General features: G+C 43.4%; 1 protein-coding gene across 1 annotated transcript; it reads left to right on the plus strand.

Moving 5' to 3' along the window:
• Positions 1-4,057: 4,057 nt before the first annotated feature.
• Positions 4,058-6,024, plus strand: LOC143327619 (putative N-acetyltransferase camello). The gene is made up of 2 exons (XM_076742067.1): positions 4,058-4,563; positions 5,086-6,024. The coding sequence occupies exons 1-2, from the start codon at positions 4,545-4,547 to the stop codon at positions 5,835-5,837; spliced, it is 771 nt and encodes a 256-aa protein (XP_076598182.1). The 5' UTR covers positions 4,058-4,544; the 3' UTR covers positions 5,838-6,024.
• The last annotated feature ends 10,653 nt before the right edge of the window (positions 6,025-16,677 follow it).

Here is a 16,677-nt window from a genome sequence, read left to right on the forward strand (position 1 = left end):
AAAAAAAAAAAAATTCTCGCAGTCAAACAGGAGGCTGTTTACTTCTAAATGAACTCCGAGCAGCACCAGGTCAGGAAAAACAAACAGCTGAAAGTGCCAATAACAGACTCCACTTTGCTGCCGGCACGGCTGCATAAAATTAAGACCCAGCGCACATTAAACAGGTCATTCCATCAGATTGTCGTGCATTAACATCAGAACTGGAGGAGAAGTGAAAATGACAATATTTAACTTTATGGGTGGAAAGAACACATGAATAATACCGACATTAAAGCGGGTGAATAGTGGAAACCTTCACAGACTGAAGTCTCATTCAGGAGCTGAGGGTCGAGCTGAAGTCAGAGAGGTTAGCTGCTTGTCTTTAGACGCACAAAGCAGTGCACTACAGTCAAAATGTGGAGCTGAAAGCTCTTTTAGAAACCCAAACGTGTGATAATCACAGCTGCAGTCTTTGTTCCACTCCTCATGCCTGCGATAAGCTTGCTGCTGCAGCTCATCTACATACATAAATGCATTGTTAATTCTTGCATGCAGAAGCGGATCTTTGTTAATTTCTCCGACTCTGTCACCAAAAAAAGAAAGACAGGATTAAATGTTGAAAAGAATTCAAATCGTTCTGCTTTTACCTTCACCGGTTTTTCATTTTCAGGATTTTCAAGTAATTTCTGTAGTTTGAGTCTAAGTGTTACACCAAGGTCATATGCTAATCGTCTAGTAGTGGTGCCCATTTCTGTCATTGTACCAGCACACAGCGACTGCCACTGAGCGAATGTGCCTCTCTACTCATTGTCATCTATTTTTTAGCTGATTGCTGCATCCTTTGTTTTATCAGGGCTTCCTTAAGATGCTGCACTTCAAAATGTGCCTTGTCTGAGACAAATCAGTCTTTTAATATAAGCCCACAGCCATGCAGGGACTTATATTCATCAGAGCCATGTCCCCAAGTCAGTAATTAACCTTAAACAATAGCAGCCTCTTCTAATGAAAAACAAGCCCATGTTTATTCACAGCTTTATCTTGCTGCACAATCCCTCTATAATCCGCCAACATCTCCTGGCAGATCCTGGCTAGGTGGAGGTGGGCAGCTTTTTAAGTGTGATAGATGGAGTTTAGTTTCAGGCTGCTGCTGCTGCAGCTTCCCTCTCTGACCCAGCCGTCCCCAGAGAGCCCGGGATGAGCCTGAGCCACAATGTGGTTCTGCTGAAAAGCCTTTTGTTGTCGTTCAATCTGCATTCAGCAGAAGAGCAGAGGGACCACCTTTGCTCAGTCATTTTTTTCTTTTTTAAATTGTTGGTTTTGTGGAGTTTATTTAGATTCAATTAACAAAAATTCTGCACAGAAAGGGCAGAAATCCAATATCAGTGATTTATCTCTTAGATGCCTTCACTGTGCATGTTTTCAACACAAATGGACACCAAAGTAAAATCATTTCAGTGCGAAGCTTCTCTTGTACTGTGAATCCCCTTTCAGACCAGGTGGAATGATGATTAGAAAAGTTTTAATGTGTGATTTAATCTGATTGGTAGTGTGATTTCAGTTCGGTAAACTCACTCCAGCCTCAGTCAGGGTGCAGCGGCGGGAACGTGCCGATCTGGAGCGCAAACGTGACAAAATTACCACCTTTCTGGAAAAGCGATGCGCGTCAAGAAGCTTCTAACACACAGAAAGCAAAGGGTGCAGGTGTTTTTCAGACGGGTCACACTCCACCAATGAGCTTGTGTGTAACGGCTGCTAACGTTAGCATTGGTAGCTCATTTGTGCTCCCTGAGACCAGTCTGTTGTGCCCTTCTGGTTTTCCACCTGATTTTCCCACGTTGACACATAAAAAAGGATCCAAGACCTCGACTTCATGGGGATTTGAAGCCATTACAAACTTTGACTTTGTTCTACTATAAAATCCTCAGTGTTGCCTTTACAGCCATGAAACGTCTGTGAGCTTCAGAGGGAAACCTGTTGATCATCATCTGACCCATCATCCCTCTCTCATCCAATAAACATCTGGACAGCTTCCCGTTTTTATTCAGCTGAATTTAAAACACTGTAGCATCTTAAGGGGGTTTTGTGTCAGTGTGAAATCTTGTTATTCCAGTATGAAAATTACCTGGGATTCTCACTTTGAGGTGAGACAATCACTTTTATCTGCTTACAGTGAGCGACGAGTCTGAGCAGTGGCACAGGCGGAGGCATGACTTGGATTGTGATAAAGTAAGATTGTCATAAAATAAGACCTGAAATAAGACCACTGCTCTTGGGTTTGTCGTGATTTCTTAACTCTCGTAATCTAAAACTGTATCACAAGATCACTAAAGCTTAATGTGCTCCCTGATTCTCGGTGCCGCTACTTTGCAATCTGTAATTGAAAACAACGAAACACAAACAGTAAGAATTTGCATTCAGCGAACAGAAGATGTAAGTTTCTTCAATGCTCTGCTCTAATTGTTTTAGCTTCATGCTAAGCTAACTCAGCCACCTGCTGGCTTCACACAGCGTCAACTTCTTCCTTGCGTAAACATAACTGTAAAAGTTATACTACCACACTTAAATACGTCGTCAGTGAACAATACATCAACATTTTTCTGCTTATGTGATCCGTTCAATAGCAACGTGTTCCTAACTAAAGGCAGCGCTACCTTCCTTTCAAAACACCTTTGAATCTTGCAGATTAGTTGTGATGGACGTGGTTCACATTCAGGAGTCTTTAGTGTTGGAAGCTGTGTTTCTTTAGAGCTGCCAGAGATGCTGCGAGTCCTGCAGAGCGAGGAGGCGGCAGCACGTCAGCTCTCATGTACTGCTTAGGTGAAAATCACAGGTCCGACTCAATATCCATGTTTTACTTTGACAGGGCCGCTTTCAGACATTACCATGACATAAAGACTGAAGTATTTCCGAACGTATTTTCAATACAAGAGCAAATGCATTACTATAACAATGAGAAATGGCCTGAACTAAATGGAAATCTCCGGGGAGTGTTTCCGCTCTGTGTACACGCACTTCTGAGGCTCAGGGTTTCTGGAGAGGCAGTCAGTTGGAAATAAAGTTGTATGAAGTGTGTTCAGATGATGACTAGCCACTGGATTTGGGTGGAAAACTCAGTAATGTAATGGTTTAATCCCTTCATGTCTGACAGGCATACCGAACGGCCTCTGTCTACAGAGGGCAACTTTAACTTTTTTACTTGTGACTTTTTGTTTCCGGACAATGTGTCCAAGCAACTTTGATCGTCACAGGACAAAATACCTTTGCCACGAGTTCACAAAGTGGTGAACGACGACTGTATTACCTCATTATTTCCACACATTTATCATCTGTTGTTGAACTGACTCATGATAAAAGCTAAATCACATGAAATCAGCTCATTCTGTGTCTCATAGTTTATCAAACTTATTCATTTTCTGTGAGAATAAGCAATGATTTAGATGAGAAGTGTGTTACAGTGAGTTTAATCAGGCTATATTTCTCTTTTAATCTGACGGCGTTCAGCTCAGGTTTGTGTCCTGTTATGGACTCGGCCTCGTAAGACTCTGACTTTAAAGTAACAGCGACTCCCTCCGAAGTGAGACCGTGTTAGATTTCCATCACATTCATATAACTGTGATGCTCCTCTGAACGGGGATTTTTTTCATCATCCGGCTTGTAAACATAAGAAATATTCTATACACACCGAATGTGACTGCGGTGGTGGTTTTAAGATGGGTTTGACTTGCAGGGGGCACGATTCAGAATTCACACGGCGCTGCTGAGATGGTTTGAGGAAGTTCCAGGGTTGCTTGACCTTCGAGCGCTCACGGATTCATGAGGCTCAGCTATTGATTTAAACAGGTGTAAAGGCCCTTCACCTGCCGAGGAAATTTAATCATGTCAGAGGGCCACCGGGTTATTGCACAAGACACTGACGCCATAGGACGCTCTCACGTCAAGGGGCTAGACGTTATTAATTTTACTTTCACCTCATACTCTGGAGAAGAGGAGGTGCGGAGATCAACAGCAGCTTCCCCAGAGAACAGAAGCAAAGCTGAAGCACCCAAAAGGAGGTTAATAAGAACGCTTTATTCTTGGAAAAGATCTACGACCGAATTCACATTCTGCTCAGCGTTCAGACTTAATATGTTCAGGATCGGCGCTCATCCTCCTGAAATCCAAAGATAGAGTTCTTTACTCTGTTGACTGAGCTAATTAAGTTTAGATAAATATGTTTCATAATCAAAGCAACACTGTGATTGGTTTCAGTTAAAGTATAAAAGCTCCTCAGATCACCGTCATCTCAGTCTAACTGTGAAATATCTTAAATCATCAATATTTAATACAATCAGTGGTAGTTTTAGTTCAAAGTCACTTAAGGTTTCCAAGTTTTTCAGTGTGTGTGTGTGTGTGTGTGTGTGTGTGTGTGTGCGCGTGTGTGTGTGTGGACTCATAGGTGAGCATGCTCGGACTAATTTCAATCCCTTTTGTGAATGGCTGCTTATCACAATCTGTAGCTTAAGTTCAGGCGGAGCAGCGGCGTTAAGTCCTTCAGAGTGAGCGAAAGACGAGGGGAGCGAGTCGGCATGGCCCAGAAACATAACTGTAAGTCGATGCTCTGATTATGTTCACCTTTCCTTCCTTTTTCCAGTGATTACGAACGTGAGCGCTGTGAAGACAGCTAGGGTGTAAATGAATGGCAGCGCTAACATGCCTGGATGACACATAACTCATTCTGGGTGAAACTAAACACCTTTTGTTTGTTGCCTCAGGAATCTCGCCTCGCTCTGATTTTCACCGTTTTGAGAGCCAATTGTGTTTCATCTGACTCCTGAAGTCGTAAAGAGGAACAATGCCATAATCATTTTAATTGTGCTTTTCACCTCAGGTTGTCATACCCAAATGGCAGCTTTTTTATTCATGTGGAATTGAGTCGAATTAGAAAAGAAAAGGGTGAAACTCTGTGAGAGCTGCATTGATTTTTTTCTTCTTAACAACAAGTTACGTGAGCGTATTGAGCCCATTGTGAAATCCAGCAGGAATTTCTTGTTGCAACAACAGGCAGATTAGTCTCACTGAGCTCTCATTCTCGCCCCCCTCCCTCTCCTCTTCCTCTCTAACATGCAGGTCAGGTCTCCATCAGGGAGTACAGACCCTCAGATGAACACGTGGTCATTTCGCTCTTTCGCACCGGGTTACTTGAACATGTATACCCGGCTTTCTTCAAGGCCCTGAGCCATCCAGACCACGTTGGCGTCGCTTTGAGCATTTCCATGGCTGGCTATGTGCTGGGAGGCAGCTCCTACTTCCAAGCTTTACTCTTTGGCAGTGCATGGGCTGGCCTCATTTATTACTGCTGTCACGAGATCTACGAAGGCTACATGATGAGGAGGCTGAGCGCAGACATGGCTGACATCCAAGCCAGCTACCTGGAAAACCCAGATAACGGTTTCTGGGTGGCAGAGGCAGACGTCAACGGCCAGTCCAAGGTGGTGGGCGTGGTGGCGGTGATGGGGAAAAGGGAAGGAGAGGAAGGTGAGAGGTTTGACGACTGCAACGGGGGACTGATGGGAGGAGGCTCCGAGATTGCCCAAGACGCCGGAGACGGGAGTTACGGCGAGATGTCCCACGTGATCGTGGCGTTCTCGTGGCGCCGCAAAACAGTGGGCTCGCAGCTGACGAGGAAGGCCCTCGACTTCTGCAAAGAGCGAGGCTACACCCACCTCGTCCTGGACGTCAGCTCGCCGCAGACAGCAGCCGTCTCCCTTTGCGAGAAACTTGGTTTTGTTCAGACGGCGTCCCACAGTAACACACACGCTAATCGCTGGTTCTCCAAGCTGGCCAGAATAAATGTGATGCGAATGGAGAAGTTCATTTAATGGACTTTTAGACCTCTGATACAACCTCAGCTGTACAGAATGCTTCAGTTAACTTATGCTTCTGGTCTCATTTAAGGCAAAAATCTTCCTCCTCATGTGATATTCGGCCATTCGTGTCTCCAGCTCGCTGTTACAGTAGCAGAAAAAAAACATTAAATTGCATGTTTTTTCCACAAATCAGCATTAATGATCTCAGTTTCCTTGTATTTCTTCTTGCCTTGATGTATTATGTACACACCTGCACCCCTGACAGTCGATTGCCCACAACCACAGAAAACAATGAGACAACTGCTCAACTTTTCTGGTCGGAGAAATTAATTTACAGAATTTGCATACAGAAAAACAACAGATCTCATTATTTTATTAAATTCATCGCTGCACGTTAAAGAGAACAAACTCTGCTCACATTTAATTATCTACGGTTCTGCTGTCCACTAAGGAATATGAAAATATATGTGAGAAAGGAGAAATGTAGTCATCTGGAAGCAGGAGAACTTTCTTTTAAGCCTCTTTCCAGGGAGAAGTTGAATCCCCCTGCCTCAGAGGAATTAATGCCAGCTGACTTCTAAGACCTCACAACTCTTTGCTTAAAATACCAATGAAAAATGCAATAGTATCAGGACATTGGGAGGTTTAAAATTCTTTGGAGCTAAAAGAGCCGTGTGTGTGTGTGTGTGTGTGTGTGTGTGTGTGTGTGTGTGTGTGTGTGTGTGTGTGTGTGTGTGTGTGTGTGTGTGTGGCATAAAAAGAGGATAAAGAGTTCAGTATACCGCAGCGCATTCAGGTCATCGCACACAAGGCAAAGAGCGAGATTATCGACACTAAACAATGGAGAAAAAGCTTAAGTGTTTCCATATTTGTGGTCTTGCGTGTGACGAGGGACTGGACTGAGTAGAGGTGAAGGGGCCATGGGAGAATGATAGCTGAAGCCACGTGAACAAGGAGCTTCCTGTCAATTACACTGCCCGATGCCAGCGATAAACCTATTGTCAGCCACCAGCATTGTGCAGCATCAGCTAATCGACGTTTCTTAATGTGCATTGCCTCAGAAATGCCCCAAAGGCGATTGCAATTGCCAAAATATTATCAGCGCCACACAGTATCTGCTTATCTGAAAGAGTGTGTGTCCACATTAAGCCTATAGGGGATCTCAAACAGCCAGTGTGTGCAGCGGCAGGTGTGGTTTAAATGAGTTTCAAGAGGGAGTACTGTATGGATAGAGCAGCTTGGCAGCGAGACACGCGCGCCATCAGAGGCCTTCAGGCATCAATCATACCTGCCGAGGCTGTCAGGAAAAAATTAGGCTGGTGGCCAGCAGGCAGGTGCTGAACTAGCCAGAGGAAGATGAGCCTTAATGCCGGCCAACCTGTTGTCATCCTCTCACAATTACCAGTACAATTGGCCTCAAGCTAATGACAGCTTGATTGTAATTCCTCTCATACACATGCTTCCCGGATGAATCAGTTGCCATTTTGGGGCGATGTTGGATGAAAAAGCTTTGCAAAAACTCTGAAAAAAGTCAGGTTTGCTGTAGCCGCAGTGCCCGTGCAGAGGTCGAAACGTGGCTGTAGAGCGTTTGCAGGGTGAAAACACGGCTAGTGTTCAGCCCCTCAAAGTCAGTATTTAGTTGAAGCGCCTCTGCTCCGTCAGGCTGAGCGGAGCTTGTGTTTAAATCCAAATGGCTGCACCAGTGATGCTTCAGGTGTGTCTCAAAGAGGCTGAATACTGCTGATAAGTGTGTACTTTGTATTTCAGATTTGTAACTTGTTCAGAGCTTTTATCGCTTTGACTTTAGAAAGTCCTCTCAAATCGACTCCGATCCAGAGCTGTAAAACAATAAAACAGGAAAACTTTCGAGCAGAGCGAACAGTAATGTGAAATTCCATTTTTCATGGACGCATGTCTGCGACAGCTGAGGGGTAATTGGATTTATTAGCATGATGACAGACTTAATGAGCGTCAGTAGGTTTGCAGTCCTGTTGAACAAAGAAATATTTCTGCTCTGGTTGTTTATGTCTTTCTTTCTGGGAGGGAAGGTAAACGTAGGTCGCACTCTTCATCCGTCTCTCAGTGTCGGACCAGAGGTTTTCCCCATTTGAGATAACGTATGAGATCAGTGAAACAGGCAGAGCTCAAGAAATTCAATCGGAAAACATCTCTTTGTCCTCGACTTTTGGGGTGTGTGTGTGTGTGTGTGTGTGTGTGTGTGTGTGTGTGTGCGTGTGCGTGTGTGTGTGTGTGTGTGTGTGTGGGCAGGGATTATCCTGAGCACTCCTGCCTTCATGCGTTCTCACCATGAGGTATTTCTTGTGTTTTATTAATCTGCCTCGGATCGAACTCGTCCGCCTCATCGTGGGAAAAGAGTTAAAATATTTTAAGGCAAACTTTGATGACACTTTCAAAGCAACAACAAAACAAGCAATCAGCATTACAACAGGCACCTGTGTGGAAACAGCTCGGGCTCTTTTCTGTATTCGCACTCGTCTTGAAGTGGTGGAGATTAATTGCATCAGGATACCAGTCGCCTATGTGCTGCTGTCGAGGGCCGGAGGTAGACTTGTTTGGATCATACATCATCATACGCTGCTCACCAGTGCCTTGCATAATCACTTTCTATCCTTTCTGTTGCACCGCAGGAAGTAGAACTTTTTGGCCATGCTGCTGAACTTAAGTGAAAAAAACAAACAAAAAAAAAAAACAACAGCGGGGCAATTATTTTAAGTTAGATGTTAAATCACAGGTAACAAAGACATGTCATGCACTTACATAAGCAGGTATTTTATTCTGCGCCGTCAGTTCGCTGCATTTTAGGAGCCTGACTTTATGCAGAATCTGCACTTGCTTTTACTGAATAATTGGTCAATTATTCGCTGCATGGGTCAAGAGTGATAAATATGTTTTTCTATGAAGGCAGAATATTAGACCACAGTGAGATACTAACCGGTAAAGGATGAGAAACAGGGGAGATGTGTTAACTGGATCCTTAACATTATAACAGTCTTAAAGCTGGAACATGCATGGAAGCACAGTTAGTGTCTCGCTATCATTAAAGATTGGAAGTGAGATTATGAGGATAAATGTGGGATTAGATGTTGCTAACGAGTCTTAAATATATTTACACCGCAGCGAACCTCTGCGTCGTCTACAAATGTTCCAGACAATATTAGGCAGCGGCTCGTTTGCTGAGCTCTGGCTCCAGTGCAAGAGGACTGTGGGGATTTGGTCAAGGAAGTAATTGGACACAACAACAACCCAAAAATTGATCACAGCTGTTGTAATTAGGAGAAATATGGGACAATCAGTTTTTTCATGTTTCAGGCTCGACGCCGAGTTACCCGCAATAACTGCAATCCAATACACAAGATAGTAAAATGTGATAATTATAGTGTGATGCTCTTCAGGTACGCTGTGCTTAAAATGATTCTGCAGTATTTCTGGATAATGAACCAAGAGACGCCGACCTCAATCACACTAAGAGTTTTGCACATTATAGAGGAAGAATCTTTGTACAACTGAAATGCAGGTTTAAATAGAATATAATTAAGGGACCGTGTAGAAATAATTGGAGTGGGAAAGTGGGATTAAGCTTATATTTCACATTTTAAACAAGCAAAACCCCCAGTGTTATTAATACTTTCTTTGGACACTTCCTTTTAAAACTGCAACACAGTCCTCTAATATCTCAAAGCAAGAGCCCGTATTTATGGCAAAATAGTGAAAATACTGCAACTCACAACTTACAGTACAAAACACGGTAACTATACTCCATTAAAGTTAGAGAAAGAAAGCAGATTACTGAAACATTAAGTGACCATCCAAAGGCTCAACATCTAATTTAAAGGAACATTTACGGGTAAAACCAGCCGCTAACGTTAGCTACGCTGAAATCCTGTTAGCTGAAGTTAACACAAGCTACACATTGAACCTCTTGCTTTTCATTTCAGCATCCACACTAACAGGTTAGAGCAGCCGAACAGCAGCTGTGAATAGCATAATTAATAAAATCCATTTAAATGCACATAATCGCACTTTGTACAAAACCTAATAAATATAACAACACAGTGTTCCTTTTCTCTGGTCTTTATTTGCATATTTGACAATGAGGTAAAAAGTCATGGGAAGTAATCAATAATTAATAATTCATTCTTCATATTGTGATCTTTGGGTTACTAACTACATTTTTTAACAGGTAATTAATAATTTTATGAGAATACATTTTTACATTTTTACCTCTCAACCTTGACTGTACTTCTGCCTGTTATGATGCATATAAAAAGGTGTGAGCTGCTCTTCTCCATGCAAAATATTACACGCTCTGTTGTTCAACCATCAATGAAAATACATATTGATTCTGTCTCTAAACTGACATATTGGCTCTACCGGTTGACTGATGAAGAAGACAGGATTGTTGTCCTCTACCGCCAAACACACCTTTATTACACGACACACAAAAGAGCCATTTTTTAACAGTGCAGCTCAGAAGGAAAGGCTGAAATAACATTTAATCCCCACCCCCACCTCCACCCCCTAATAATTTTCAGACACTTCCTAACTAACAAGATTTGACAAGCGTAAGTCCTGATCCAATATATTTAGGATATCATTAATTTCTAATGATACACAGCATAATTTCATCATATCTCTGAGGTTCCAGAGGTATTGAAGTCAGTGGAGAAATAATCCCCAGAACAAATGTCCAGCAGAAACCATTAAAGATCCAGCTTGGATATTAACTAAAATGAAGTTGTTTGACAAGGAAGTCGGTCCTTTATCGTGCACGTTCAATGAGTGGTGGGTTAGACTGTGCTGCAGTGATGATATCTGGCACGTGTCACAGCACTGAAGTGAAGGAAAGGATCATGTCTCCTGCTGGGGTGATGAGATTTGTGCTCGGAGCAGGAAAAATAGACCTGTTATGGGCTTGGATTCCTCCTGGAGGAAACGCGGTCGCCTCCCGCTTCTTGAGCGCTTGTTGCCATCTGTTATGTAACTCCATACATGCCAGCTGTCATATCAAGATAGATTATGTGTTCGTTAGCTGTGCTGCTGTTCCTGTTAGCCACCATAACTCCAGATAGCTCAGCACAACCTTTCTGCGTCTTCGAGGCTGCAGCCGAACCTCTTCTTCTCATTTTAGCCAATTTACACGTATGCACAATTCTTGAGCTTGGTGAATATTTCAAAAAGACCATTAAGGTGTCAAATTAAAGCTATTACTGTCTGGGATGGTGTAAATTATGAGCTAGACGAGAGCACGGTGGCTTGTTTATAAATCCTAAAAGCTGTCTGTCGGAGAGCTTTGTGTTTTTCTCGGCCGGGGCGTCACTGTCGACTCCCAGCAACAAGACAAAATGTGGTGTGACTGGAGAATGCACAAGGTGAGATGTGATCTCCAAAGTGAATCAAATGGTTCAGATGCTGGGTATTGACTGCCTTTGGAAGCTTAATAGGAGATTTAATAGAGCCAGACAGAGAAACAACTTACATTTTTCATGAGGCTGTTTCTCAGGGGTATTAATGTTTGGACATGCTGACAAACCCACATGATATTTATACACAGAGTGCTGTGGTCGCCACAATTCAAGTGTCTCTGAGGGTCATTTTGGGTTGGATTTTTACCTGTGGAGCAGAGGGTCGAAATGGATTTCTCTCAAAACAAAACAGACATACCTGCCTGCAGAAAATAGGCTCTACACTGCAGTACAGTTCCTCCACAGTGCAACTCCATGAATGAATACCTCATGGACGGTTTATTGTCAGTATAATTCAGACGATGTGCAATTAATGCCAACATCAGTGGAGAACTTTATTGATGTTGCACAGACTACGAGTATGAAATGCAATTTAGCATCTAAACAGAAGTGCAAAAAGCAGTGTTTGCATTGGTTTCCTCCGGGTGCTCTGATCCCTCACACCATTAAAAGCACATATGTTAGGTTAATTCTCCTCAGTCAGTCCTGGATCAAGGCACTGGCTCAGAGCTGGAGTTAGTCCCCAGGCCTCCTGCCTCCTGCATCCTAATATTTACATACTGCAGAGAATGGATCTCACTGTGTGTTAGATTTTCAGATATGAATAAACTATAGACAACAGTGTGATCATGTGCAGCAGTTTCAGTAGGCAGTGCAGGTACAAGTATGAAATAAGCTAATATTAAGACATGATATACAGAGTAAACAGCTGGATGTATGCTATGAATACAGTGCATACACTCTGTGTTGGGCAAGTTACTTTCAAAATGTAATATATGACATATCATACTTGCGTTTGAAAAAATTAACATTACTTTCACCAAAATAACCGCAGATGTATGACCAGCTCACATTAGGGTGTGTGGTAGTAACACAGTGGCTGCGATAGCCTCTGCATAACCTGGTCTCCTGCTGTTTGCTGGGATCAGACTGCACCACATGAAAAAAGAAAAAACAGCGGTGGATGTGCTCCTGGGTGGTACAAAGAGGACAGTATGTGCAACAAACCTTTTCTCTGTTTGGTTTTCCCACCTGACAGCAGCAACCTCAGCATCCCTCCTCCTCCTCTTCGCCATGTTTACCCCGGACAGAGCACCTGATTGGTCAACACCAAGAACACAAAAAAATTCTGACATGCTAGACTTCTCATCGGGGTGTCGTGGGGCGCACATGCTGCATGACGGGTCGTTTGGCACGTCAAAATACACGAGTATAAACGCCTGGTTGTCGTTCGTAATCGGCCATGAAGCTGGTAATTCGGCGGCCATGACGAAATCGTCTCAAAAATGGGCTAGTGTTTTATTTTGTTTTCCTAAAATATCCGCTCGTAGCAACTAAAGCACGATTAAACCCTCTAATGGTTATGTTTTAAGCACTCATTGCACTTCAGGAGGAAATCATGGTCTTGGGTAAATACTGAAAAGTGACTTGCAGGATGCGACACGTTTACTTTATTAACCTTTAGCCAAAAGCACAAGCTTTCCCTTGCTGTAAAAGCCCTGAAAACCATTAGCGTAATTTGTCATATTCTGGTTTTCAGGGGCTTTTGTTGCCCAAATCTAACCACACATGACACACTGGAGACTGAGATTTGCATCCTGAGTGCCACGTGTGGCCAGATTACATACAAAGTCAATGCATGCACATGTATTTGCACCGGGCGATGCGAATGACACAAATTACGTGATGCGAATACGCAAAATTCACATGCTAGTTGAAAATATTCAACTCGTGCAAAAGAATTGTGCAAAGCGTTGCAGAGTGTTGTTTGGAGAGGACCAGGCGGAGCTGCTGTTCCCCGACAAACAGCTGCTGTGCCTGGGAGCTCTGGAGGAGAGAGCCGGGGGAAGAGCCCGAGCTTCTGGAGGAGTAAACACCCGGAGTCACACCAGATTCTTTGGGGACTTTTGGGATGAAAAGCGGATTTGTGTTGACCATCACTTCTCAGCCTGTCCGCTGCAGCGAGCCGCAGAGGTGCCGACCTCCGCTGTCGGGTTGTTTGCAATTAGTCTGTCTGTCCATGCTGATGCTGACTGGAGGGGAAATGTACTTCATGAGCGCACAGAGAGGAGAGAAGACGAGTGACTGGAGGGAAACAGAAAGAAGCTGAGTCTCTGGTGAATGCTGAGTTCAGTCAGAGGCTGCACACACACACACACACACACACACACACACACACACACACACACACTCAGTCATGTTTCCATAATGTTTGAGGTTATTACACAGACATTCATTTCCTGGAGACTAACCCTGACTTTAATCTAAACCTAACCTAATACGAACCTTGACCAAAGTCTTTACCCCAAAATTTAAATAATTTTCTTTAGGTTGCATGTGTGTGTGTGTGTGTGTGGTTTGGCACACACACACGCTTAGACACAATCCTGTCGTTGCTTGCTATCTTATGGCTAATGTACAGGCATTATGGCTTTTTGGGGTGAATGAAGATGTGGGTTAATCATGTATGTTTGTTGCGTTACTCGTGTGAGTAACACTAATACACAGAAATTATCCTGCTGTCAAACTTGTGTTATTAATGCAGGGTAAAAATTAGCTTTTCATTGGAGCACAGGATTATATTTTCAAACAAAAAAGCAATTGGTAAATAAAATTAGTGCTCTCTGAACTTAATTTCTACGGTACAGGATTGGGTTTGGGGAGTCAGTCAGCCTCACAGTGGCTCACAGTGTGGTCTTAGCTAGCTTGGTGATGTTAGCTTCTGAGGACGAGCCTTTGGTAACACTGCTCTGAGCTGTCAGCGGGGCTAATGCTAAGCTAGCTGCTGATGGTCAGTGATGAATTCCAAACCAAATGCTGGCTGCTTGTTAAAACATCTCTCATTTTCTATTTTTATCCTTATAAAGGCTTATTAGACAGACCTCAGGTGAGTCACAGAAGCACACATAACGTCTAATGTCACTAAGTACTTGTTGAGTGATCAGCAAAGAAGACAGATAAACAGTGAGATGGAGCATGGCTTCTGAGCTTCCCGATGAAAGACAGAGATCAACCAGGCTTTTACAAGGTTAGCGTCACAGAAAATGAAATGCATCCCGCCTGCAGACTCAACTCTCTCCGGCTGGGCTGGCAGCAGCCTCAGCCATCCGACGCGCTCTCTCCTGTGGGAATGGATTTAGTTGGATTTTTAATTATCCGACTCTGATTTCTAAATTAGTTTTTTATGCCAAAACTAATAATAACAATAGACAGAGATGGATCTTGGGAGGCTTGAATATGCTTGTGAGGAGACAGATTGTTCTTTATCCGGGCCGTCAGAGATTACCACCCCCACTTAGAGGTTCATAAGCAAATAAAGGCGCTTGTAACACAATTAAATGACACAATCCCACCAAGTCCTTAATCATTATTCTTCACAGCATGGGCGCATGAGTGACATTCATTCACAGGACACCGATACCCTCTTTGCTCAACAGTTAGAATAGTTTTACATTTTGATGCACTCAGCTTTATGTTTCCTGCTTCACTCTAATTGTTGGACGACAATCAGAAAACACAATGTTCTGACGTGATACAGCAAAATTAATTTGGTGGTTTTTTGGAACTGTGACAGTCTAGTGAAAGTGAAGCAATCCTGGATGCTGGAGACATTGTCTTCAAATCACAGCAATAAGTCTTCCTCTCCAACTGGGTGAAAGCCCACCCATCCGTCCACCCACACACAGACTCACTGTCACTCACACACACACACACACACACACACACACACACACAGACTTCTGGACCAACCTTCATCCTTCATTTGCTGGCACCATCGCTGCCTGTGTCCCACTGTACAGCTGAGCCTCCACACCAATATCACTAAATGACAGGGCTGTACCTCAAGGCTGCCTCCACTGGAGCTTTGAGGTGAAAACACACGATTATTACCCAGAAGCAAAAGTATTGCATCCCAGCAGCTCGGACACCAGCTACAGAGGGTAGACAGATGGATATTTACTCATTCTGTGTGCTGCATAGAGGCTGAGCAGTCTGCGATGGATCTTCTGGTGTGTACCATCTCCGGGTTTGGCAGCGGAGTCCGAGCCGAGACCCTCTGAATAAGCACATCCTCCTGCTCCGTCCTCAGGAGACTTAATTGTTGCTGGACATTGTTTGTGATACCTGCCCAGTTGCCAGAAAATTTCCCTCTCTTGCAGCTTTTTGTAACCCCCACACAGCGGGGTCCCTGTGCTGTTATTCTCATCCCATCATCAGATTCATGACTATGGAAAAAGCTGATGAGACCAAAAGATGCACCATCTGAGGGGCATCGTCAGTCACTTTAGCTCCGCGGGGTCAAACGTACAAACCACAACGTTCTGACCAGGCTTGCATCTTAGATTTGGTCAGATTTTCTGCATATCTGATGTTTTATGCAGCTCATTCACTTTAAAACTTTGCTGAACTATGAAATGAAATGTATTACATTTCATATCTTGCTGTTCTTCAGGGTTTTATTAAGGATTAGAAAATAATCAGGCTGTTTTGCTAAGATGAAAAAATATCCTCAATATTAATTTCAGATAAAAAAAGTAAAGCCTCTGATGATTTAGTAAGAACAGTATAATACGCATGTCTTTCTAATATAATCTCAAAGGTTCATCGTGTCACTGAAGCATTCCTGTGAAGAAGCCTCAAATATCCATCAGGTGAACAGAAATTGACGACTCGGAGTCTACAGCCACGCCAGCAACTCTGACTACATCCACACAAAGATGTTTTCAGTTTAAAACGCAGAACTTTTGCCATGTTTTCACCTTACGTCCACACTACTCCAGCATTTTAGAAGCCCTTGGAAACGCTGCTGACCCGATTTTAATTTGAAAACTCTGGATGGTGGAATCGGAGGCTTCTGGACACTGACACTCACCCTCACTTCCTGATTGGCTCTTGTCAGTCACAGTGTGTCTTTCCCTGATTCATCACGCCCACATCATGTGACACACTCCATGAACCTTGATGACCAGCTGTTAAAGGACCAACATGTTGGATTTAGTGACATCTGGCAGTGAGGTTGGAAACTGCAACCAACACAAAAGGTGCTTTCTAGAGTCAGTGTTTGGTTTGTCCTTACTGGGCTACTGTAGAAACATGGCGGTGCAACATGGCGGACTCTGTAGATATAGAGTTCAATCTAAGGTGACAAAACCAGTTCGTATTTTCAGGTGATTATACACTAATGAAAACACACTTATGATTATATTCTATTTCTGCCAACAGATCCTCCTGAACCCTACTCACAGGACCTTTAATTCAACATGGATAATGAATCGCAGCCGTGGCTGACCTTGTTGTCTGTGCCAGTGGCTGTTGTGCATTTTGTCAGGCTTCTGCTGCCGACTTGCACAGGAAACAAACAAACAAAC

This window comes from Chaetodon auriga, chromosome 10 (assembly GCF_051107435.1).
Source record: "Chaetodon auriga isolate fChaAug3 chromosome 10, fChaAug3.hap1, whole genome shotgun sequence".
Taxonomy (NCBI): Eukaryota; Metazoa; Chordata; class Actinopteri; order Chaetodontiformes; family Chaetodontidae; genus Chaetodon; species Chaetodon auriga.